This window comes from Cnephaeus nilssonii (genome assembly GCF_951640355.1).
Source record: "Cnephaeus nilssonii genome assembly, chromosome: 3".
Lineage (NCBI taxonomy): Eukaryota > Metazoa > Chordata > Mammalia > Chiroptera > Vespertilionidae > Cnephaeus > Cnephaeus nilssonii.
The window spans coordinates 6,713,845-6,740,827 of NC_137074.1; the positions used below are offsets into that span (position 1 = coordinate 6,713,845).

Genomic DNA, 26,983 nt, shown 5'->3' on the forward strand with positions numbered 1-26,983 from the left:
CTGGCCACGCACCTCCGCGGTGACCGACCCCAGGGCCGCGCTGTCCGCCGACGGCCCGCGGGTCAGCATGAAGCTCTGCGGCCCGGACGGCTGCTTCCTGAACAAATCCAGAGGGATGGTCGCCGTCGCCAGCACAGCTGGAAGACAGGACACGGCGGTGAGCGAGCGCTGTGGACGTTCCCGGCCCAGCAGGACGGCCAGGGGGAGCGGCGGCAGCCAGACCGACTCCTGATCGCGCCCTGTTCGCTTGAAAACGTCCGACCAATGTCAGGGTCAGAAACAGACAGAGGAGGCTGAGAGGCGTGACGCTCCGGGCAGCGTCCGAACCTGCACGGCGGGGGACACAGCTGCTCGGAAGACGAGCTGTGGGTCAACGGATAAAAGTTAGAATCGGGGCGGCGGATGAAAGAACCGTTCCCGTCGGTTCAGGCAACGGGTAACTGTTCCAGGGACGTGTGGGAACAGCCCCGTTTGTAACACACCCCATGGAACTGAGGGGTGAAAGGACCATGAGGTATAGAATTGCCCTCAGATGGTCCCCACATGTACCCTCGTGTGTGTGTGTGTGTGTGTGTGTGCGCGCGCGTGTGTGCGCGTGTTAGAGAGCATGCGCACAAGCAAGAGTGACCAAGCGTGAGCACAACTGATAAAGGAAATGGGGCAAACGTGGACACAGGTGAGTCTGAGTGAAGGCTCCATGGTTGCTCTTTGTTATGTGTTTGTTTTAAGGTTGAAATGTCACAGGCCCCCCTCCGTCTGGGATGAAATGCCAATGGAGCCAAGAGGGGGGACCCCGGGATAAAGGAGGAGCCGCTTCTCCCCAGGCAAACAGTGGCCCCGAGTGTGCACGCCCGGCTCCCAGGTCAGCCCTGACCTCAGGGGCAGCCCAGCTTCTCCCCAGGCAAACAGTGGCCCCGAGTGTGCACGCCCGGCTCCCAGGTCAGCTCTGACCTCAGGGGCAGCCCGGTCACCTCAGGATGCAGGTCAAGGCAGCCGCCTCAGCGTTCTCGCTAATGAGTGGGACGGCGTTCCCTGGGTCTTTGTAATGCCAGCCGATAAGCGAAGGGCTGGGACACACAGCCAGATAAGACAGGTAAGCCCCTCCCCACCGCCTCCCAATTTTGGTATGTTTATGGGGATTTTAAAAAATCTAATTGATATTGAAACTACTGAACTATAACAGGTCCACATTCACTTTGGTGATACGGTGTTTTTTTTACCTCTAATTGTTGCTATCCTGCATCTAAAGCATGTGTTCAATTTGAGCTGCTGCGGCTCATTCTCCAAGGAAAAGCCAGTTGAAAGCCACAGAGACAGACAGGATGGCGATGCCAGGGGCTGGGGAGGGGGAGGGGAGTCAGTGTTCAATGGGACCGAGTTTCAGTTTTGCAAGATGGAAGGAGTTCTGAGATGGATGGATGGTGGTGATGGTTGCACAACAATGTGAATGCGCTTAATGCCGCTGAGCTGCACACCAAAAAGTGGCCAAGGTGATAAATGTTGCAACATGTATTTCATCATAATTAAAAAAAAAAAATTTAAGGTCTGTTGAGGCTAAGAGGGTTGAGAACTGCTTCTCTAAACCAAGCATTGTTAAATAAGGCTTTGAATATTTGTTAAACAAATAAACAAACAAAAAACCCAAAATCTATTTGAATATACTCTTTCCCAAAATGTACCTTATTAATAACTGAATGGACTTTCAACCAAACATTCCCTTGGGAGGCCCAGATGGTATGGGGGAGGGGCAGGCCGCCTCTGGGTCTCCCGCCCTCCCCAGCTTCCCACCGCCCTGGCCAGGGCCCTGGATGACCCTTCCCGAGGGCAGGGCCCCCGTCCTCCTGCTCGCCACCCACCTTCTGCGGATTGCCCGTCCTCCGAGATCTGCAGGTGCAACTCCTTCGACTTGGCGTTCAACTCACTGTACAGAGAAAAAAGCTGTGAGCCCTCACTTCTTGAAATAGTATTGTTTTTCTGACTACAGGAAGGACTAGTCATCATCAACATTTTAAAAACTGCGAGACACATAACCAAAAATATAAAGATTATCTGCAACCTCACTATCCTTAATATTTGGTGCCTAATCTCCTAGAATTATCCAACATCCTGAGGATGATGGATCTATTTCATACAGGTGCTTGCAACTATGGTGGCCATGGGCCACATGTGGCTGCTGAAAACTTGAAATGTGGCCAGTGCACACTGAGGAACTGGATTAATTTTAATGACTTGAAATTTAAAGAGCCCCATGTGGCCATGAGTGACCACACCAAATGGGTAGCGATGTCATTGTCTAAAACCAAAATATAGAACATACTATGCCTTACTGCTTCTTTGTAACCTGTTTCTTCCACTTCGGATACCATGGACCTCTTTCCACGTCAATAACTACAGAGCAACACCATTTTTAATAGGTGTCTATTCCACTGTTTGGCCTAATGGGATTTTACTCAGCTAATTCCTTAATAACCAACACTTAATAATGAGTTGGTTGCTTTAATAGCTCGTGATTATAACCCGGTTAGCGAATCACCTTCAGACACGCATCTCAGCCCGGCTGCATGGTTACGTCATTAGAAAAGCTGTAACTGCAAGCCAAGAGGTACGTGCACTGAAGAGATTTTCTTTAATTTTTACATATCGCTGACCTCCAGAACGGTGACTCCAATGTACACTCCACTGGCCATCCTTGCTGTCTTAGTACTTAGCCACCTGTAAGGTGGAAAACAACCTCTTTGGCATCACTCTCACTGTTGCTGAGGTTGAGCATTTTTTAGAAGTTTCCATCCGTCTATACTAGGAGTTCTCGCTTTTGTATTTCTAGTTTGAAAACGTTGCCCACTTTTCTAAAAGAGTGCCATCTTTTCCTTAATGGTTTATAAGAGCTCTTTATATGTATGATACATGGAATATGTTCTTCTATTACTTTTTGTAACTTGTCTATTGATTAAGCACCAGAAAGTGATCGATTTCTGTATTTTTGTAGTCAGCCACTTGCCTGAAATGTTAGTTTTACATTAGTTTTTATATTACTAGAGGCCCGGTGCACGAAATTCGTGCACCGGGGGTGGGGGGTGTCCCTCAGCCCAGCCTGCACCCTCTCCAATCGGGGACCCCTCGAGGGATGTCCGACTGCCTGTTTAGGCCCAAGCCTACCTATTGGGATCAGGCCTAAACAGGCAGTTGGACATCCCTCTCACAATACAGGACTGCTGGCTCCCAACTGCTCGCCTGCCTGCCTTCTTGATTGCCCCTAACCGCTTCTGCCTGCCAGCCTGGTCACCCCCTAAACACTCCCCTGCCAGCCTGATTGATGCCTAACTGCTCCCCTGCCAGCCTGTTTGCCCCTAACTGCCCTCCTCTGCAGGCCTGGTCACCCCTAACTGCCCTCCCCTGCAGGCCTGTGTCCCCTCGCGCCCCCCCCCCAACTGCCCTCTCCTGCTGGCCTGATCGCCCACAATTGCCCTCCCTTGCAGGCCTGGTCCCTCCCAACTGCCTGCCCCTGCTGGCCATCTTGTGGTGGCCATCTTGTGTCCACATGGGGGCAGCCATCTTGTGTGTTGGAGTGATGGTCAATTTGCATATTACTCTTTTATTAGATAGGATTACTTCGGGTGGTTTTAATTGCTTTTCCTGAGTAGTCATAGCATGCAATGATAACATCTCCAGGGAGTGATTAGTTCTGCCTCTCCCTTGTCAGTACTTGATATCGCTTCCTTATCTTTTCTAATTGCGCCAACCAGTGCTTCTAGCACAAACAGTGGGGCTCTTTCCCTGGACGTTCCTGGGACGGCTTCTGGTTTTTATCACTTCCAGTGATTTTTCTCTAAAAAAATCTTTTTGAAGAAGTGCCCATAAATCTTGTTCTAATGATTTTTAGCATTAGGAATGGGTAGTAAATGGCACTGGACATCTTTGGAGCATAAATAGATCTGCCTTCCAAAAGAAATTTATGTCTGACTTAAAGCTGCCTCAGATGCTTCATATGCTTTTTAAACATGAGAAGTAATTTCTGTGTGCTATGAAATGATCTCAGGGGTTGGCAGTCTTGAGTAGGTATCACCATAGAAACCCAGGCCCACGGGAACGGCCGCACGCACAAGGTGAATTCTTCTTCCCAGGTGAGGTCAGTAGTGTTTCTCGGGAGGGCGCTGGAGAGCTTCTGAACGGGGTCGTTCAGCTGAACGTGGCAGCGGAGGTTAGCGGGGCCTGGAATCACACAAAGGCAGGCGCTGCCTTTTACGTTTGCCTCTTAACAGCTGTAAGACACGTCTGCATTCCAAGAAAGGCTCAGTAAAACGCCCCAGGTCCTGGCTCACCCACTTTCTCTCATTTCTCACCTATAAACTCTCAAAGCACCCCACTTCACTTGGTGTTAAAGACTGTATACCCCCACTGGATATGCAGGGCCCCGGACTGACCCCACGCGCCTGCTCACCCCTCGGTTCTGGCTGCAGGCACAGCCTCACGGTAGGGGACGACGTGAATACAACAGAGAGGTGGTCCCCACTTCTGGACAAGACTCACCACTTGCTAAATCTGGGGACAACTCACAGAGAACCCACTTCCCTACGTACCACGGGTGTGGTGTTTATACCTGACTCAGCTCCCTTCAAACCTTTTCTGGGTGTTTTTCCGGGTAATGGGACTCCACTAGCCAACAGCTGTTCCTGCTCCGAGGCACTGCCCGCCCCTCGGCACTGCCCGCCCCTCGGCACTGCCCGCCCCTCGGCGTCAAGTCTGAACACCCTGTGTGATCAACCATCGCTGGGCTCCACCGGCCCTTCTCCGCGTGCCTGGCGCCGGTAGGTGTTCCACACGCAGCATCTTACCAACCCATCTTCACAATCACCTCCCAGGGGAGACTCAGACCCCGAAGGGACCCCAGCCCTGGCCGACTGGGTCCAGGAAGTCCCCTCTTAGTCGCTAAGCACGGGGCCCCAGAGGGCAGCACGCGGGCGCTTTTACCGAAGCCATCACTACAACCGGCTTTGCCGAGTCCTGGCTGTTAGATGGGGCCTGTCTGCACTCGGACCGGAAAGAAACTCCTTGCAGACAGAGAGAAGTAACCCCACATCCTCCGACCACAGAGAGGTGACTGCTGTTCTCAGCAAAACTGAATCACGGGGGAGAGCTGTGTCCTGTCCCGGCTACGACGCACTTGGGGTCTCAGCAGCGATTCAGAACCACCCGGAAGGCATTCCTTCGGGGGTAACTTTTGTCTCCACTCAGACAGCAGCCTCTGCACCCAAGGGTCCCCGCTGGGCCAAAGCCCTTCTGACGCACATAAACCGCCCCCGTGGCCCCTCCCCCCAGGAAAGCAGGCTGGTCAGGGATGCTCAGCATGCATTTTCAGGCTCAATAGTGGGGGAAGAAGAAAAGTAAATGGTGCCTCCCAGACTCAAGGAAAAGGGCAAAGCTACAGCTGTGTTCCTTCCTTCCTGCCTCCCTTCACGTATGGAAAACCCAGGCTGTACTCCGATGGGCTCGCATTGTTATGACGGTCTCCAGGGGGTCTTCTCCGCTCACGGCAGGATCACACTGCAGACCCACCTGGCGGGAGCCACCGAGAACCCAGGGGGCACCCGTCCGCTCGGCTCCTGCTGTGTGACAGTGGCTTCTGCAGTGGCCAGGCGCCTGCCGCCACCCCGAGCCCCGCGCCACGTCACCCCGAGCCCCGCGCCACGTCACCCCCAGCCCCGCGCCACGTCACCCACCTGAAGCACCAGGGTCGTGTAGCAGCGAGGCCCGGATGTTCTTCACCAGTAATTTGAGGTCGTGGGCCCTTGGTGGTTTGGGAGGGCAGGGTTCCTGAGGGGCAGGCGAGGTGCGCTGGAGATTCTGCAGGAAGAGGAGGAGCCGTGACCGTGGGAGGCAGAGGACAGAGGCGACAGCAGAGTCTGAACCGGGGTCTGCGCTGCGGCAGCTTCCCCCCTTAATGCGAAGGTCGGGTACCAGCCACCGGAACCATTTCCCTGCGGGGAGCCTCCTGTCTCCCAACAGCAGCAATGCATTCAGCCCGGGAGGGCTCCCCAGAATCGTACTGTGGGCGGAGCCTGGAGCCACCATGGGGTCCATGCCTGACCCGCCAGGTGCCTAACGGACAGTGGACGCCTTCTCCAGGCTGCAGGTCACCGGGCTGACCCCAGCCTGGGCTAGGCAGTGGGTCTGTCCAGTGCTAACTGGTTTTCCCAGGAACCTCAATTCTGGCAGGACGCCGTCCAAGACCTCAGGCTCTGAGTGGACAGTAAAAAGTCAAGCTTGGGCTCCCAGAAGGCGGAGGGTCAAGCCTAGTTAGGGTGGGATATGCTGAGTGGTCCTCTTCCTTCCATCCCCCTCGATCCCCCGGAGCTTCGGAACCCCGTGCCCTGAACTGGAAGCTTCCCCAGAGCGTGGTCATTACTGACCAGCAAGCACTGGCTCAATAGGGCTCCACCACGCAGGGCGGACGAACATCGGAAACACACACAGGCGCTCCGAGCAGCGGACCACGGTCCTATGGGGCCTCGGAGCACCCACACCGTGAGCAGGCTCACCTGGACTTCCCGCACGTCCACGGGCTTGGAGCTCAGGACCACCGACGGGGAGGCGGAGCTAACCAGGTACTTCAAAATATCCTTGAGAGTTTCACATATTGCCTTCACCTCCACGGCCCGGTCCTGCCGAGAGAGGAGGAAGTCGCCAAATCATTTCATAACCACACGTGCGTGCAAAAGGACAGGTGAGCAAACCTGGGGTCACCAGGATCCAGGAGGTCAGATCAGGACCCATGAGAGATCTGGGAGAGAGGGCCCTTTTCACTGATCTCAGAAGTAATTCACCACTTTATTTTATTTTATTTATTTTATTTTAATCCTCACTTGAGGATATTTTTTCCATTGATTTCCAGAGAGAGTGGAATGGAGGGAAGATGGGGGGAGAGGGAGAGAGACATCAACATGGAAGAGACACATCAATTGTTTGCTTCCCACACGCTCCCCTACGAGGGCTGCATTCAGCAACCAAGGCACGTGTCCTTGACCAGGAATCGAACCCATGACCCTTCGGTCCACGGGCGAATGCTCAAACCCCTGAGCCAAACTGGTAAAATGGTTAAAAAAAAAAAAAAGCCATTGTGCACCATAGAAATGTTAATATTTCTGTGTATATCCCTGTCAGTCATTTTCCCCAAACGTACAGACATGTGGTTTTTCTTTCCTGCACAACACTGGATATATTTTTTTTTAATTACAAAGTATTCAAGTAAACGAAAGGCCTGAGAAGAATGAAGACAAGCTTTTAGAAGAACAACAAAGCTACAGCAATTAATACCCAACTGAACTGTGTTCATGCATTCTCGAATGTTCACAGGGCTCTATTCATAAGAGCCCCAAACTGGAAACTACCTAAGTGTCCGCCAACAGCTAAATGGACCCATACACTGCGGGGCAGCCACACCGTGGCATGCTACAGGACAACGAGCACATACACCACAGAGCCACACACAACACGGATGAACCTCACAGACATCATGTCGAGTGAAAGGAGCCACACACAGAAAAGCCCACGCTGTGTGATTCTGTGTAACATAAAAGTGACCGTTTCACAGGACGCATCTTAGTGGCATTTAGTGCCTTCCAAGTGTTCGACAACCGTCACCTCTATCTTGTTCCAAAATAGTTTCATCACCGCCCCCCAAAGCAAACTGCTTACCCACAGGCAGTCACGCCTCCTCCCCTCCCCCAACAGGCCCTGCCCACCGCTGCTCTGCTCCCCACTCTATGGGCTTGCCTGTTCTGGACATGGCGTAGAGATGCGATGGGGAGGAACGTGGAGTCCCACAGCCGTGGTCTCATATGTCTGGCTTCTTTCCCTAAACGCGACGCGCTCAGGGTCATGCAAGTTCCAGCAGGAATCACAACCTCACTCTCGTTTACGCCTGAATGACATTCCATTATATGGATGGACTTTGTTTTCTTGTCTACTTTTATCTTTTTTAAAAAATAAATATATTTTTATTGATTTCAGAGAGAAAGGGAGAGGGCGGGAGAGATAGAAACATTAAAGACGAGAGGGAATCATTGATCAGCTGCACGCCCCTCCTGGGGATCGAGCCCACAACCTGGGCATGTGCCCTTGACCACAATCGAACCCAGGATCCTTCAGTCCGCAGGCCGGTGCTCTATCCACTGAGCCAAACCGGTGAGGGCTGTCTACTTTTATCCTTTAACCCCCACAATGTCTCCACACTTTATTTTTTATTTTTAAATATATTTCATTTATTTTTTACAGAGAGGAAGAGAGAGGGATAGAGAGTTAGAAACATGGATGAGAGAGAAACATCAATCAGCTGCCTCCTGCACACTCCCTACTGGGTATGTGCCCGAAACCAAGGTACATGCCCTTGACCGGAATCGAACCTGGGACCCTTGAGTCCACAAGCCGACGCTCTACCCACTGAGCCAAACCGGTGAGGGCTGTCTACTTTTATCCTTTTCACCCCCACAATGTCTCCACACTTTATAGAGGAGGAAACCAAGGGTGAAAGATGAGTTTGGGGTACTCGAATGTCATGTCCATTACATCTTAGATCCCCAGAGCAGCTGCCTCGGGGACCTTCCTTCCATGCCACCCCCCTCCCCACATGCCATCTCCTCCACCGGGACCCAGCAGGACACAGCGGCAGGGGGCTGGCTGATCTACAGAATTGCTTCACTGGGGAAGTCATACTTCCCACAAATATGAGCAGCACGTGGGGGTCAGAGAAATGTCCAGGGCATGGGGAGCAGGGTATAAAAAGCAGATATAGTATCCCACCATTTGGGTAAGAAAGGAGGAATAAGGTCGTTTTTGCAAAAAGAAACGCAGAAAAGATAAAAACTACAGAAACGTGTTATAGCATGCAGAAGAATGGTGGTAGAAGGGAGAGGAATGGGGAATAGATTTCTGAGTATAATGTTTCATGTAACTTTGACTTTAAAATCATGTTAATATTTTTCACGTTAATACATTAGTTAATCAACAAAGATGGGGGACAAACCCTAATACCGCATCCGAACAAACACAAATGCAGATCACTAGACACGAAATTGGTATGATAACCACAAGGAGAAAAAAAAAAAAATCAAGTCATTATTGAACGTGAACTCAGTACCCCTCAGCGGGATACACTCTGAGACAAGGGCCAGCGGAGTGCCCTGAACGTTGGCAGGTTTGAGGTCGGCAGTGGTGCTGCCGGAAGCCAGTTCCAGCATGTCATAATTGCAAGAGTCTCATCGAAAGGTTGATGGAACTTGGGGACTCAACAAGGGCTGAGTCACATGTTATCGCCTGCTGGGAATGGCTAAAGGCATTTCCCCAAATCTGAAAGGGATGCATAAATTGATTACTTGCTGCCAGACAGCTCAGGGCATCTTAATAATCTACATGTTATTGCCTCCTCCTGGCCAAACACCTGAACAGCCGTAGGCTATTCCCCAATCTGACAATGGATTCTGTACCTAACCCTGGCCTTTGGATGTGTATATCTCCACCTTGCCTTAGGACAGTTTGTGCTAATAAAAAGCAAGGGGTCCTGAGACAAGGAGAACCTAGTTCCTTTAAGTAAGTCTTCTCTGACTCTCCCCAATATGCCTTCCAAAATTATGTTTTGTCTCTGGACTCTTGATTAATTTACACACAGCCCTTTCTCCAGATTTCCTGAACCCTTCTAGATGCCGGATCAAAGACCACCAGCGTTAAACAGCATGGTGCCAGGGGAGCAAGTTACAGAACAAAGGACGTCGTGTGGGAGGAAGGAGGCACAAATATGGAAGAAGGAGAAAGAGACAGGGAGCTGGCGACGAGGGAGAAACTGCGCACATGCCCCTTCTGTAACTAAACAGCCGGGCACAAATGACACTTCCGATGCATGCAAGATGAAAGAATCACCATTCACACTTATCAGTATTTTTTTTAAAAAGCAACTGTCCACATCTAGATTAAGGCATGGACAATTGAATATTTATAGACCAACTATTAAATTCACATGTTTCAGCTGTTGAACAAGAGTCAGAAATAGGGTAAAATCACCAGGAACTCTTGTAAAAGCTGCTGCAAAGGAAGAACCTAATAACCTAAGCCTTTGGTGTAAATGACTCTGCATGATCGTTCCAGCTACTGGACATGGCGACAACAACTGACTAGCATGCCCACTCCCACTCCCGGATTCACTTCTCCAAACAGCCAAGACCCCAGGGAGCAGGGAGGAGGCTGCCTCCAGGTTTGGGGTGTGTCTTTGCAAAAACCATGGGGAGGAAGAAGGACATGACCTTAGAGCTGGCTGGGCTCAGCCCGAGCTGTAGGTAAAGCCATTTCTAGGCAGGAGAGCGAATCTGACCATCAGGTGTGATAGAACGTCATTCCTTCAATAGTTTGCAACCTCAAGACGCACATGCACACCTAAAAACTCCCCAGCCCCATGGCACCCACATGGGGGCTCCCCAGTCCCATGACACCCGCATGGGGGCTCCCCAGCCCCATGGCACCCGTATGGGGGCTCCCCATCCCCATGGCACCCGTATGGGGGCTCCCCATCCCCATGGCACCCACATGGGGGCTCCCCAGACCCTTGGCACCCGCATGGGGGCTCCCCAGCCCCATGGCACCCGTATGGGGGCTCCCCAGCCCCATGGCACCCACATGGGGGCTTCCCAGCCCCATGGCACCCACATGGGGGCTCCCCAGCCCCATGGCACCCACATGGGGGCTCCCCAGCCCCATGGCACCCGCATGGGGGCTCCCCAGCCCCATGGCACCCGCATGGGGGTGGCAGGAAGGTTTCCAGGTTCTTAACAGCTGCCAGGTGATTCCAGGGGCAGCCCGGAGCCCGGGGTGAGAGTGGGCATCAAACCCATGACAACGCACACACGTTCCCAACACACCGACGGAGGCATCACAGGAATGTGAGGACTGACCTCCCCCGGTGCTCGGGGCTGGATGGTGATGGCCATCTCTGGCACGCTGAGGAAGGACCACCGGATCGGAATGTCCTCTCTCTCCTCTTTCATGCGGAGCTCCAGCTTTAAGAGGGAAAAAACAATGGTTACTGGAGAGCTGCTGTCGCCACCAGAGGCCACGCACACCTGTGTGGGCACGTCTGTGTGTGTTCACCGATTTCCTTAGGTGAGCGCTTAGCCTCCTGTGCCACCCTGCACACTCCCTGTGACCTCCCCCTTCACTACAGGGACCTCGCCCCACCCCCACCAGCACTCTCCTGGGCCTCCACCTGCCACTCAGCAAGGGACCTCGGGGCTGGCGGCTGAAGGCCCGACGTCACTGGAACTCCGCGTTTTCCTAGTGGGAGTGTCACCCAGATGTAAGGGGGTGTAAGTGAGGAACCAGGATGCCGGGCCAACCCCACGCTCACCCGTCCCCTGAGGGCTGTGTATGGAGCACGCTGGGTTCCGGTCACCTGCCTGGGCCACCACAGAACCACTGGACTCTGGTCTCCCACAATGTCCCATTCAACCCTTCCCATCCATGGCAGAAAAATGACCCCAAAGATGTCCACGCTCCACGCCTTGGCACCTGTGAAGATGTGACCTTACACGGCAGAAGGGACTCTGTGGATGCGATTAGGGCAAGAGCCTGCAGACGTGGTTGGCAAACTCATCAGTCAACAGAGCCAAATATCAACAGCACAACGATTGAAATTTTTTTTGAGAGCCACATTTTTTAAACTCAAACTTCTTCTAACGCCACTTCTTCAAAATAGACTCGCCCAGGCCGTGGTATTTTGTGGAAGAGCCACACTCAAGGGGCCAAAGAGCCGCATGTGGCTCACGAGCCGCAGTTTGCCGACCACGGGTCTAGGTTCTCCTGGCGAGCCCAGAGGAACCATAACAAGGGAAGAGGAAAGCAGAGCGGATCCCAGAGCTGTGACTTGAGGATGGAGGGTGATGCCGAGCCCTCCAGGAATGAGGCTGCCCGGAGAAGCTGGGAACTGCCTGGACTGCCAGCCAGCAGGGGGCGGGGCCTCAGTCCTACCACCGTGAGGTGCTGGATTCTGCCCGAATGAGCAGGAAACAGATTCTCCCCAGGAACTTCCAGAAAGGAAGGCAGCCCGCCGGCCCCTAGATTCCAGCCTGTGTTGGACGTCAGACCCCCCCGGAATGGTTAACAGGACACACTGTTTAAGCTAAGTTGGTAGTCGTTGGTTTTGGCAGCCGTAGCCAACTAATACACCGGCCTTCATTTTTCAGCCAGAGACAAAAAGGTCAGCTCTCCTCATCTCCATCCTTCTCCCCACCGCCTACCAACGGGAAGAAAGGAGGGATTCAGCCCGTATTTCTGAATACTCAGGACGCTCGCCTCACGCGAGCAAAAGGGTCAGAGAAACGATGCCCTCCCCTGTAACTCTAGAGCAAGTGCACTTTCCTCCCACTGACCTGGGTCCCCGTGTCACCCCCACCCGGCGGGGCAGGGGGCGGCCGCAAGCCCGCCTGCTGGCCCCTTTAGGCGCCTTTTATCTGAGGAATGAGGGAGAAGCGGAGGCCTGCTGCCTGGGCATTAATAACTGACGCCTCCAGCAGCTGCCTCTGCGTGCAGCTCATCCGTGGGCAGCTTTGAAACTGCGCTGAGAGATCAGAGATGCGATTGTGTCACCTGCGTCTGAGCGGCTCCATGACACCTGAAGCCCATCTGGGAAACGACATCTGCTCCCTTCGGGTTTGGGGTCCTTGCTGGGCTCAGTCCTGAAATGTGTGTCAGATGCCGCGCGGACGCGTCCCACCCTTTGAAGTTCTTTCCTAGCACGCTGCCCAAAAAACTGGGGGGAGCAGGAGGCGTTAACACCTGACAAGTCCATGAAGCCAACACTTCACCTCTCCAACTCGAAAAGGGGGTGTTATTGTGGGGGAGGAGGGGCTAGATTTCAGAAAAAAAACGCCACTTCAGTGCTCAGAAAGTCTTGTTCTCCCTGCTGACGTAAAACCGTGTCTTTGCATGAAAAGTTTATGGAGCATCATCTTCCCTTGTGGTTGAGAATCCTGTGTGACTTAGGCTCAGCCCCCATCTCCCCCCCACCAATTATCAATCAACCACCAGGACAGGAGAGGAAACACAGGGTTGAATCGGCAGCGACCCCTAAAACAGACCCAGAAATTTATGACTTTTATACACCACTAACAGGAACGGCAGTGAACTTCTGCTGAATGCCGGAGACACAGCTGTGTAACAGTTCAGCTATCCAGACGTGTCGCTAAGTCTATTATAATTATTACATATGTCTCTCTATATAATTGTTGTATATAATTATGTATAAGTCATAAAACAGTTACATATGTCTATTATAATTGTTATAATAAGATCTATTACCTTAAAAATAATGGTGATACTCATCTATATATATAAAAGCCTAAGCGACCGGCCAGTAGCTATGATGTGCACTGACCACCAGGGGGCAGACGCTCAATGCAGGAGCAGGAACCCAGGCATGGAAACATGGAACAGATTGATGAATCTCAGAGGGAAGGGGGAGAGGGGAAGGTGGGAAAAGATTAACCAAGGATCTTATATGCATACTAGAGGCCTGGCGCACAGATTTGTGCACTGGTGGGGTCCCTCAGCCTGGCCTGCGGGGATTGGGCTGAAACCAGCTCTCTGACATCCCCTGAGGGGTCCCGGATTGTGAGAGGGTGCAGGCCAGGCCGAGGGACCCCACCGGTGCACGAATCCATGCACCGGGCCTCTAGTTTAACATAAAAAGGGGGTCTTTTGATGCTGACTTTTTAAAAAAGAAGAAGAGGAATGTCCAGTCCAGCCCCTGAGCGGTTTTCCAAGCTGCAGTACACTGAGGCCCAGCACTGATCTGAGACAGACCCACTCTCCTCACTCACCTGCCATCTACCTGATCCTACCTGTCGGCAGCACCCCTGACTGTTCAAGTCCTTGAACGATACCATCCCTCCCATTTCTGACAGATGGGAAACCTCTAAATTCATTACATATATACATGTATGTGTGTATATGCATATATGTGAGTGTATATATACACACATGTACAGCACATGCAAGTATATATGTAAGTGTGCATATATAATTTACATAACACACGCACTTTTTATTTCCTACAGATACAATATGGAAGGTAATTGCTGGGAAATTATTAAATGAAGGACAACTAATAGAAACATGGGTATTCACGGCCCTGTGACTCCCCACGCTGACCTACAGGCTTATGAGAACTGTTTCCCACGACTCGCACAACCCACCCATCTCACCTGTAAATGCAGCGGGGCGAGCCGCACGCCGTACTGCTGGCGCCCGGCGTCCTCGGCCGAGGCTGGCCCCGAGTTGACCAGGAACTGGATGGCCTTGCCCACCACGCGACAAGACACCACCTGGAAAAGGGACAAGACAACGGTAATGTAACTTTATGAGAGAGAGAGAGAGAGAGAGAGAGAGAGAGAGAGAGAGAGAGAGAGAGGCCCTAACTGGTTTGGCTCAGTGGATAGGGTGTCGGCCTGCAGACTGAAGGGTCCCAGGTTCCATTCAGGTCAAGGGCATGTACCTTGGTTGCGGGCACATCCCCAGTAGGGGGTGTGCAGGAGGCAGCTGATCAATGTTTTTCTCTCATTGATGTTTCTAACTCTCTCTCCCTCTCCCTTCCTCTCTGTAAAAAATCAATAAAATATATTTCTTTAAAAAAGAGAGAGAGATCAACAAGGACAAGAATTCAGAGTTTCAAACTTGGAAAAATATCCAGATTCACATCTTTTCTATTATGTAATAGTCTGAAAACTGGAAAAAAATAGTTCAAATTTTTTCTTCCTGATGGATTTCTCAGGAGCTAAACTCTTTCTTGCCCAAATCTAGTTATGTTCTCTCCACACATAAAGATTTTTTCTTTAAATACCGCTCTATTTCTCCACACCCACTGACTTTAAATTCCCCAGACATTCCACATCCATACAAGTGAGAGCCATTAGCCATCATCTCTCACTAAAAAAAAACGAGCCTTTAGAAGAAAATAAGCTATAGATGCTACAAGCAAAACACTTAAAAAATATATCCAGAACACAAGAAATGTTTTTTTTCTATATAAATAAATTTAACCTGTTGTGGTTTTCAAAGCTGTGGGAATAATTCAAAGAACATATGAAATTTTAAACAGTTACGAGATTATACAGACTTAAAAATAGAATTATCAAAGGAGCTCGTTTAAGAAGACAAATAATTCCACCAGGAATAACCAGGCCATACTCCTGACATAAGTCACAAAGCATGTTAGAGGGCTGACTGTGACAGAGGAATGCCCAGTTTCCGCCCCAGAATCCCCTGTGGAAGCAGATCCAGAATGAGGGCCAGTCACCCTCTGGCAGGACGCCAGGCAAGCCCAGGTGGGAGGACTCCCAGGCCAGGTGTGCACACCCGGGAGGAGCGGCAGTCGGGGAGGACGGAGGGAGGCTAGCAGGTGACCAGGGTGCCTGGCCACAGCCGGGTCATCAGGAGGCTGAGAGCGAGACAGGACAGGATGGACTCCCCCACCTTCCCAAGGGAACTGCGGACCCCACATTGGACGGCGTCACTTGGGAAGGAAGAGAGAATGTTTTAATTCTCCGGTGGGTTTATTAGAAAGTAAGAAGATTATCAAAATAGTTCCTTTCTTGGGGCCTATTTCACAAAGACCTCCATGGCACAGATCTAGGAGGAAATCTTGCCTATTCCCAATACCAGCAGCAAATTGCCCGGCCCTGTCTTCATCCGCCCTTGTAAGGTCGCTCTCAGAAGATGAATTCATGTGGATTAGTTAGTTGCAGTATCTTCATCACGTGATTGCATCTCCCACGTTCACAAGAGGTTGGAAGGAGAAAATGTTTGTATAAGAAATGTCGTCTTTTCATTTTAAAAATAAATGCTCTGTAAACAATCCTCGTGGGAGGAACATTTTTTTATGCATATTTTATTGATTTTTTTACAGAGAAGAAGGGAGAGGGATAGAGAGTTAGAAACATCGATGAGAGAGAAACATCGATCAGCTGCCTCCTGCACACCCCCAACTGGGGATGTGCCTGCAACCAAGGTACATGCCCTTGACCGGAATGGAACCCGGGACCCTTCAGTCTGCAGGCTGACGCTCTATCCACTGAGCCAAACCGGTCAGCGCGGAGGAACATAATTTGATGCCTGAGGCATCACACACACAAACGAGAGGACACAAGAGAGCATTCGCTCTCCCCTGTCTCAGCAGCCCAGGCCTTGCCCCTGCGAAACGTAAAAAACCAGACAGCTGACTGGCTGATGTCTGTTATTTCTTTGGGATCTTCTCTACGAAGCTAACTGGAGTTTTCCCAAGAAAACTGACCACTTTATCAGTGGCAGCCACAAGCAAGAGAGAGATGGTTTCCTTTGATCCGATTCTGCAAGGAGCTTCCTACTGCCCCACCCATTCCTCGATGCAGAGACCGCTCAGGCGCTCAATTAAAACCAAAAAAACACACACAAAAAAACGGAAACAGATGAGTTTAAAAGGCGCTAACGCTTCTGCATATACGACTCCAAAGACCACAACTCCCACGTAAGTCACAGCACGGAGGTAAGTGCTGTCACTGAAAGTGAGACCCCTTCAGGTCCGAATTCTCTCCACAGAGACCCTCTGAGGGTCTTCCCAGCCCGCTGGCTTCCGACTCGACATAAAACCAAGTCCCACAGACCAGTGGTTTCCTGACCTCCCCTCAGCACTCAGCTGGAAACACTAATTAAAACAACCAGCTGATCCTGCCTCCACATGTCAGTGTGGCCACACAAAATGCTACCACTGTTCCCAGGAGGCCGGTTGGAGGGACACCGGTTGGGGCCCCACCCTTTCCAGGCCAGCCTCTGCCCCCACCACCCTCTGCCCCGGCCACCCTGAGAATAATAATGGCCCATTTGTCAAATGCACGGCAGCAAAATGGAAAGGAGCTTTTAAAAAGAAGTAATCTTCTTTCAGTGCATTAAGGAGATATCCACAATGGGGATTAAATTAAATGCCCTCCACCCAGGAGAACAGTGGCAAGGCCTGGCCACCCCAGGGCACCCCTCCCCCTTAGAACACCGGACAGTAGGACCACCTGGTTCAAGACCCCGCCTAAGTGGACAGAATGTCCAAGATTGACAGCTACCAATACACCGATGAACAGACAGAGGCCCTGGTCTTTTTTAATTACCCGTATTTTCCGGCGTATAAGACGACTTTTTAACCCAGGAAAATCTTATACGCCCAGTCGTCTTATACGCCGGAAAATACGGTATTAGTTTTATCTGGCAATACCTGTCCTTAAGTGGTATATACCGTATTTTCCGGCGTATAAGACGACTGGGCGTATAAGATTTTCCTGGGTTAAAAAGTCGTCTTATACGCCGGAAAATACGGTATTTATCTTTATTGTTGAAAGTACTGCAGATGGCCTCTTTGTTTTTTTTTTTTTTTCCCATTGACTCCCTCCACCCTGCCCCCACCCCTCCCAGGCCTTCACCACACCATTGTCTTTGTCCATGGGCTATGCATACATGCCTATAAATTTCCTGGTTAAACACCACCCCCAGCCCCCGCCTCCCCTCTGAAATTCCTCGTAGAGGCCCGGATCTCGACCCCAGAGTTTCCCCACCACAAATACACACGTCTGTGGGGATTCCTCAGTCAGTTCCTCAGAGTCTCACGTACAGGACGTGGAGCTGTTACACAGCCTTGGTGCTTGGGGTTCCCTAGAAGCAGTCTGAGAGCGATGCTGGTCCTCCAAAGTTAAACGGAGACACCCCTCAGCACTGTCCTGGGACTGAGGGCCTCTCTGAGAACAGACGTGAACCCAGGGCCCAGAGCAGGACCCCACAGGGCCCAGAGCGCAGGAAGGAGCGCCACGGACCCACTGCTTCCTTCCTGAGGTATTTTCTTCCACATCAAGCCAAGAACTCCTCCATCACATACGCCATTTCAAAGTCAAGCAGCAGAGGCTGAGCTGTGTGTTCCCGACAAATCCCCTCCCCCTGCACGGCGGAGAGCATTTAATGGAGGGTGGGCTGCACGTGGTGAGGGCCCAAAGGTGCAAGGCTTGAGTTCAAGGAGCATGCTGACATAAAAACAAAAAAACAAAACCCAAACCTGCAGCCCTCGCCGGTGTGGCTCAGTTGGGTGGGCATCGTCCCATGCACCAAAGGGTCAGTCGCTGGTTCAATTCCTCATCAGGGAACATACACAGGTTATGGGTTCGGTCCCTGGTGGGGGCCTGTGCAGGAGGCAGCCAATTGATGTTTCGCTCTTACATTGATGCTCCTCTCAATCGAACCCCTCCCTTCCTCTCTCTCTAAAAAATCAATTTATAAAACTAAAAAAACAAACATCCAAACCTGCAGAGAATTTGTATAAAAATGTATGTGAGCCAAACACAGGATACACCTGGAGGCAAGATCTCAACAGACTGAGAAGAGGCTTCCTCGAAGGGGGTTTGCTGCTTCTTTTATGCATTGGGGATTAGGGAGGGAACGTCAGGAAGATTACATGGAGGTGGGCAAAAGCAAGGCAGGGTCGGATTCCGGATAGTTAAGGCTGTGCGCTCTCTTGAGGGTGGTCATGCTTGAGAAGCGGGGGCCTGACGGGGGCGTTTCGAAGGTGTGTTCACCTAGGTACACAGAAACAATGGGCACGGCTGGCTGAAGGCAAAGGTAAGCCTTTCACTACAGAAGCTCTACGCCAGGGGTGTGACTACCCACCGTGACCTGCCCAGCGAGGAGTTTGCAATCAGATCATCTTGTGAGATTCCTTTCTGTAGAATCTTTTTTCTTTTTTTCTCACAAGCACCTGGCCTGACAAGTGAAGGTCAGGGCATCCCCGGTCCACCCCCAGGTTCAAGAGAGAAGGCAGCTGGCAGAGGCACCGTCAGGATGTGAAAGTGAGCATATTTCATTCTGGCCTGCAGGTCAGAATCCAGCTGGAAGGCCTTAAATACGCACAGACCTCTACAAACAGGTCTTGTCCCTTAGATACTCACAGACCTCTCCAAATAGGTCTTGTCCCTTAGATACTCACAGACCTCTCCAAATAGGTCTTGTCCCTTAGATACTCACATGCCTACACAAATAGGTCTTGTCTCTTAAATACTCACATACCTATACCAATAGGTCCTGTTCTTTAAATACTCACATACCTATACCAATAGGTCCTGTTCCTTAAATACTCACATACCTATACCAATAGGTCCTGTTCCTTAAATACTCACATACCTATACCAATAGGTCCTGTTCCTTAAATACTCACATACCTATACCAATAGGTCCTGTTCCTTAAATACTCACATACCTATACCAATAGGTCCTGTTCCTTGAATACTCACATACCTATACCAATAGGTCCTGTTCCTTGAATACTCACATACCTATACCAATAGGTCCTGTTCCTTAAATACTCACATACCTATACCAATAGGTCCTGTTCCTTAAATACTCACATACCTATACCAATAGGTCCTGTTCCTTGAATACTCACATACCTATACCAATAGGTCCTGTTCCTTAAATACTCACATACCTATACCAATAGGTCCTGTTCCTTGAATATTCACATACCTATACCAATAGGTCCTGTTCCTTAAATACTCACATACCTATACCAATAGGTCCTGTTCCTTAAATACTCACATACCTATACCAATAGGTCCTGTTCCTTAAATACTCACATACCTATACCAATAGGTCCTGTTCCTTAAATACTCACATACCTATACCAATAGGTCCTGTTCCTTGAATACTCACATACCTATACCAATAGGTCCTGTTCCTTGAATACTCACATACCTATACCAATAGGTCCTGTTCCTTAAATACTCACATACCTATACCAATAGGTCCTGTTCCTTAAATACTCACATACCTATACCAATAGGTCCTGTTCCTTGAATACTCACATACCTATACCAATAGGTCCTGTTCCTTAAATACTCACATACCTATACCAATAGGTCCTGTTCCTTGAATATTCACATACCTATACCAATAGGTCCTGTTCCTTAAATACTCACATACCTATACCAATAGGTCCTGTTCCTTGAATACTCACATACCTATACCAATAGGTCCTGTTCCTTGAATACGCACATACCTATACCAATAGGTCCTGTTCCTTAAATACTCACATACCTATACCAATAGGTCCTGTTCCTTAAATACTCACATACCTATACCAATAGGTCCTGTTCCTTGAATACGCACAGACCTCTACCAATAGGTCTTCCCCTTGAGTACTCACCGACCTACACAAATAGGTCTTGTCTGCAAACAGTGTTCCTTTGTTCAGCGTGGGGCCAAAGTTGGACCCAGAAAGTCCCCTACTGTCTGCACACCCCCCGTACTCTCTCCACTTTCCCTTTCGATCCAGCCTCTGGCCCAGCTGCCTCCGCGCCTCTGCCTGGAACACTCTGGAAAACTGGAAACAATTTAATTACTTTTGTCTCCAAAAGAACTCGGAACACAGCCGAGAGAAAACCGTAGCCAAAAAGGTTTATGTCACTGAATATTTCTCACTTGAATCATCCTTTGCGGCATCCTGAGAGGAGGACGCCAAAGTAACATGGAAGGGAAGATCCTTCAGTCATCATCCTGATTCCCGATCGGATCTCGTCCCGACTTCGCCACCTCGGCTCTGCGATTCCCGAGGACAGAGCGGATCTGGTGCAACAGTCTCTCCTCTGGAGCAGGGACTCGGTTTTAAAAGTAAAACCCATGAGAGCCAAACGTTATCAGCACATCTACGACGCTGACCCTCCTTGCCCACTCGTTCACAATAGGTGGGTGAGAGTGGGCTTTTGTATGTGGCTCTCCCAGTGGACGAAGATGGAAAATGCTGGAGACAAGAGGGCAGCCGAGCCCAAGGGATGCTGGGTACGTGCTCAGGGGGTGTGCCTGGGACAATCCGGGCTCTGACCCCCTGCCCCCAGCCGCAGTCTCCATCCCTTCTCTTGTTGGGACACTTTGAAACGAACAAGGAGGCTTCCAGTAAGACTGGGCTTCCAGGAGGCATTCTCACTACATAACACCGTTTACCGTGCACACCCTTCAGCTGCAAAATACGGGAACGTCACCAAGTTCTCTTTCATCGCCTCCGTATAAAGAAACACATGCCAGACGTTTCCTTTAAGATGAAGGGCAAGGACATGGGTCTTTTTCCGGCTGGGTCCGGGCCCGGTCACTCCGCCACACCCACCCCTCAACGCCCAAGCTCTGTATTCAACAGAGCCCGTGGGTCCTCTCACCCTGTCTGCTCCGGGTGAGGTCAGGCTCTACCCGACGGCTACTGAGCTCAGGATTCTGAACACGGTGACCCCCACAGATGGCCCTGCCAGGAGTAATCGCCACCCGCCCTTGGAAAGACCCAGTTCAAAACGATTTCACAACCTTGGCATTTTAGCATAAATGCCAGGTTGATGGAGTACCTGGAACTTCAAGTCATACAAAGCAAAAAATAAAAATTAAAAAAAAGGTCAACCAAGCATCCCCTTTGCAACTAGAGCAGGGGTGGGGGACCTTTTCCTGCCAAGGGCCATTTGGTTATTTACAGCATCATCCGAGGGCCATACAAAATTATCAACTTAAACATTAGCCTGCTACATGTGGTCCAACGTTTAATTAACTCACCCCGAATGCCTACGCAGGGCCAGACCCAATGATTTCGCGGGCCTTATATGGCCTGCAAGGCCAGACGTTCCCCCACCCCTGAACTACAGACAAACAGGAACAACTTTGAACCTGGCTACCTTTGCAAACCAAGGACCCCATGAGGCCTGGAAAGAGCGGGGGGCCGGGGGGGTTCCAGAAGCCTGCGGAGTGTGTTTCAGGAAGTAAATGAGTAACAGGCAGGCTTAGTAAAAACACCCTGTGCTCACAGTACACGACACCCCCCCCCCCCCCCGTGCCGGCTGTGGGGTTCCCCAGCACACAGTGCGGACCGGTCCTGGGGAGTCCCTGGCAATGGCCCAATCCTGCGTCGCTCCGGCTTCACGGAGGCCAAGGCGGGTTAGTGCCTCTCAGCCCTTTCCCTGTCTTCATTGTCTCTTTTCTGGAGAGCGTGGGAGCGAGGGCCTAGGGGAAACCATACTTAAAATGCAGAAATAACAGTCCCGGGGTGCTGTGTGCGATGTGCAGGGGTCGGAGCTCATTTCTGGGGGCCGACTGGGGTTCCAACCCAGCCTCTGCTCCTCAGCAGCTCTCGGTCACCTTGGCCAAGCGGCTCAGCCTCCCTTCGCCTCGCCTTTCTCCTCTGTATCAGGGGCATGACGCTTGCTCGGGCGGAGGGGTGTTGAGCACAGCACCCATGGGCACGCGGCCATCGCCCAGGGCTGGCCGCACCCGATAGCATCAGCATCAGGAGTGACGGTGGGGCAGGCGTCCTGCCGGGGTGCACAGGCTGGCGCCCTCACGTTCCTGCAGAGAGGGGTCCCACTTACAGACAGCACCTGCGGCAGAGAAGGCAGCACCCCACACAAGCCCAGTCCGACCAGGGTCTCCCGGCCACGCCCCATCCCGGCTGGGTTATCGCATCATCTAACTCTCCAACCCACGGCTGTTCATCCATGAGAAGCCTCTGCTTGTTTACAAACGGCAGGGAAATCAAAGCTGTGTGATGCTTTTCACACGGCACCGGCCTCACCCCAAGAAAGCCTGCAGCCTTGCCGGTCTCCCAAGGGTGCTCCCGCATGCTCCCTGGCAAGCGTTCCTAACACCGGCGCCTCCAGAGACACCCCGCCAGCCCCCTGCATGAAAGAAGTGCTCGGCCAGAGACACCCGCCTGCCCCCTGCATGAAAGAAGTGCTCGGCTGTCTCGGCGAAGCACCTGTCACAGCGCGCACCCCCCGACGCCGATCCCTGTGCAGGCACCTCCCCGTGGGCCTCACGCCCGCACAGAGCCGCGGGGGACTTCGGAGCCAGGCCCGTGCCGGGAAGGCTGTGGCCGCATCGTGCGGAGGAAGCGCTGGCTCACAGGCCGCTGGCCACATCGCAATGGGGGTGTCCCTTTTCTGGGTCACACATTCCAGAGCGAGCCTCTCCCAGGACGGGAGCACCGCGAAGGTAGGTGGAAGCGCGCTGCTCTGGGTAAGAGCGTGATCACGGTCGGGGAGAGAGAGGAGTCCCCGGTGCTTGTCAGCCTGGGCAGGAGGCAGGGGGGGGCCCTGGGGGGGGGTGGGCATGTGCAGGTGACGGCTCCCAGCAGCGCCCCCCAGGGAGGGATCCCTCTCCACGGGCCGGGGAGGCCTGGGCGGAGCGTGAGCCCGGGAACAGGGGCGCATGAGCCCTCGGAAAAGATGCCCCACGTGCTCGGCAAGCACAGGCCCCGCAGGGAGACTTTCCTTAGGGCCGTGGTCGGCCAACTGCGACTCGCGAGCCACATGCGGCTCTTTGGCCCCTTGAGTGTGGCTCTTCCACAAAATACCACGGCCTGGGCGAGTCTATTTTGAAGAAGTGGCGTTAGAAGAAGTTTAAGTTTAAAACATTTGGCTCTCAAAAGAAATTTCCATCGTTGTCCTGTTGATATTTGGCTCTGTGGACTCATGAGTTTGCTGACCACTCTTTAGTCAACAGAGCCAAATATCAACAGTACAACGATTGAAATTGCTTTCGAGAGCCAAATTTTTTAAACTTAAACTATATAGGTAGGTACATTGTTATTAACTTAATTAGGGTACTCCTTCAATCGCACTGCACGTGCGCGCCCGCACGTGGTATTTTGTGGAAGAGCCACACTCAAGGGGCCAAAGAGCCGCAGTTTGCCGACCACGGCCTTAGGGAGACGCCACCAGCTCTGCAGGGCTGCGGCTTAGGTAAATACACAGCTGGTCTCTGACCCCAGTTCCTGGCACCCTGCCCCTAAAACCCTCCCGAGTGACAAGGTGTGTCTGGTGCTGGTGGCTGGGGCCCCTACACAGCTTCAGGAGAGGGCGGGTCACCAGCAAGACGGAGCCAGGACTAGGGGCCTGATACCGCCAGCCCATGCCCAACCTCCGGGAGGGGAGGGGCTGGAGGTTGAATTCAATCACCAAGGGCCAGTGATGTCATCAGTCCTGCCCACACCATGGAACCTCCACACGTGCCCCTCCACAAGGGGTGCAGGGAGCTGTGGGTCGGGGTGCTGGGGGGGCGGTGCACGCAGAGAGAGAGGGAAGCCTGCGCCCCTCCCCACACCCGGCCCTGCGCATCTCTGCCCTCGGCGCTTCCTGAGCTGCGATCGTATGACAAACCGAGTTCTGTGAGCCGTTCCGGTGAAGTATCGAACCCGAGGAGACGTGGGATCCCCTGACTTGACAGCCGATCAGTCAGATGATGGGGGGCCCTGATCTGGGATTGGCGTCAGACGTGGGGACAGACTTGGGGGCAGAGGCCGTAACCCATCGGTCCCGCACTGGTCAGTGCTGAAACGGAACGGAACTGTTGCACACCCAGGACGTTGGAGAACTGGTCGTCGGGGAAGGAAAACCCCGCACATTTGGTGCCAGAAGTGTACACAGTTCAGGCAGCCCCGCCTCGGCCAAGGGTCCTGCAAGGGGACCCCAACTGCTCTCAGCGAGACCCCGTCTCTGTGCAGGAGGCTGAGGTGGGTTTGCTGATGAACCAGATATTTGCAAAGGCAATGCGGGTTTTTGGGGGGCTGCAGGAGGAAGTCCAAGCACAGGGCACCCTGAGAGCAGGGCGGGCCACATTCTGCTCCTGAGGGGCCGCAGGGAGACTAAGGCCAAACACAAGTTAGGAAGGTGCTCCGAAGGCTGACCAGAGCCCCCCGCTCTCACCTCAGTGACCAAAGATGCGACTACACGCCAGACCCCTGGGCCCAGGCAGGCTTGTCTCCATCATTAGCTCCACTGCCATCCACAGGTCCACGTCGGGGCCGCGTCGGAGAGACGAGAAAGATACAGCCTGACACTGTGGGGGACTCCGGAGGGGCGGGCAGTGTCCTCAAAATCACATCTGTATTTCTTTCGTAACATGTGTTTGTGGGCTTCAGGGTCCGTTGATTTTTTTCCTTCTCAAGAACGATGCCGAGCAGAGGGAATAGGATGATGCGGACCCAGGATTCCATACGAGTGGGGGGAGGGTCACGTGTGGAGGTCAGACCTAAAAGGAGGACAGCCCGCTGGCGTCCTGCGCCACAGGCTGCTCGAGAACACCAGCTCCTGTGTGCTCACCTCCAATTAATGCACAGATTAAGGAACCTCCCACCAGGGACGCATTACAGGAGACACTCCGATGCGTCTGGCTCCATCCCTTTGCAAAAGGACGCCCTGACCTGTGCCACGCTCAGCCAAGATGCTCGTCCCAGAGCGGCCAAGGCCACGTGCAGGAGCCGAGCACCCGGCGAGCCCAGGCCCAGCCTCCCAGGAGCCAGGCAGATGCGGGCAGGGCGTCCCCACGGCGGGCGTGCACAGGACCCGGGCTGCCAGGCGTTACTGCGACACACGACACCACCGGGCCCGCTTTCCCACGCTGTGCAGGGCCCCGGGCGCCTGTCACCCAACCGGCCGGCCAGCTTGTCCGAGGAGGACAGCACTGGCCACAGCACAAGGCAATGACAAGTTCCCATGTCCCTGCCCGGCCAAGAACATAAACGCCAAGAGCTATGAAGGTAACTGTAAAACAAACAGGGCCGTGTGTGCCCTCCCCCGTCTGCCTGCGGTCGGCAGGGAGCCCCCAGGGCCCGCCCCGGTGGCCAGCGGTCAGCGGTCCCAGCCCAGGGAGCCGAGGGCGGAGGGCTCGGCGCAGACTTGACAGGAGAGCGTCTGCACTCCTGAGTGGCCGTGGACTTCGCCGCGAGCAAGCACAGTTCTGCAATTGTATTAGCGCCAACGGACGGACCGCAGCCATCCCCTTTCCCCGGCACCGGGGCCAGGCCTTTAACAACACTCCCCTGCTGCTCCAGGTCTGCTCCTCCCCTGCACCCCCAGACGCTCTGCTCCCCTCTTAGCTGGGACAGTGGCAGAGAACACCAAGCAGGGCCTGCCCACCACAAAGGGACCCGGGCCCCATGTGCCTGTAATAGTGAGGGCGCTCGCTGCCCCGGGGGGCGCTGCCCACGCCGGGGCCTCCGGAGGTCAGGCCTGCGGGGGTCTGCGCCTCAGTCCCCGCCTGCGACCCCTGCTCACGCAGCCCCGTCCAGCGCTGTGGGCCACACCAGAATCAGCATCCTGTGTTGTTGCCGCCGGTTTCCTCCTGTCACCCCAATATCTTCCAGAGACTCCCCGGGGGAGGGGGAGGGGCTCTCCTGCGCTGCGGGCAGAGTCGGCTGAAACAGCGCTTTGGGGACCAGTTCTGGAAAACTCTGCATACCCACAGCTTGGCCACCCCCCACCCCCCATCCCCCCCATCCCCCCACCCTCAGTCCCACGCCTGGCTGAGGGTTAGGACCCTGCGCACAGTGAGGCTCATGCAGCTGCTGCACTTGTGATGAAGAAAGAACCACCTCAGTCCCCGTCCACAGAGGACGGAGAAGGAAGCTGCGGGCCGTCCAGAGCCCTGACCATATGGAAGCCAGTGAACAGAGCTACATCAGTCCACCCGGATGCCTCTCCAAACCGCCGCCCTCCACAGAGAAAGCTGGCTGTAACACTGCACACACAGAATGGTAAATGTTTTTAACAAACGCACAAACAACACTCCAGCTGAGACAGGGAGGGGATCCACGCGGGCGGACATTCAGGCGTTAGGGGCCAGCAAGGCTCTGCCTCTCGACCTGGGGTCACAAAGGTGCCCCTCCCCCCCGGCTGCTGCGTGGCAGCTTTTAACTTAATGTGGTTCTTTGGGATGTTTTACAAGGTACTTTGCGTTTTAAAAAAAATCAATAAAATTATTTATGGTATTTGACGAGTCTAATAAGTAATTTCAGGTTGTGAGAGGTTAGCATCTGTAAAATGAACTCTCCATCCTATCTAAATGGCTCAAATCTGTATATCATATTGCAGAATATACACATATACACACACACACACACACAAGTTCACATACCATATAA

The 26,983-nt window shown here is 52.8% G+C and overlaps 1 protein-coding gene across 1 annotated transcript in view; it reads right to left on the bottom strand.

Moving 5' to 3' along the window:
- The window catches only part of C2CD2 (C2 calcium dependent domain containing 2), a 57,777-nt gene that overhangs the window by 20,327 nt on the left and 10,467 nt on the right, over positions 1–26,983 (bottom strand). The window contains exons 3-9 of the mRNA XM_079767102.1: positions 14,241–14,360; positions 10,935–11,039; positions 6,537–6,659; positions 5,718–5,841; positions 4,101–4,209; positions 1,857–1,921; positions 13–137 (exon numbers count right to left, since the gene is read on the bottom strand). Coding sequence (XP_079623228.1) covers positions 13–137; positions 1,857–1,921; positions 4,101–4,209; positions 5,718–5,841; positions 6,537–6,659; positions 10,935–11,039; positions 14,241–14,360 — 771 coding nt within the window. The remainder of the gene's footprint in view (positions 1–12; positions 138–1,856; positions 1,922–4,100; positions 4,210–5,717; positions 5,842–6,536; positions 6,660–10,934; positions 11,040–14,240; positions 14,361–26,983) is intronic.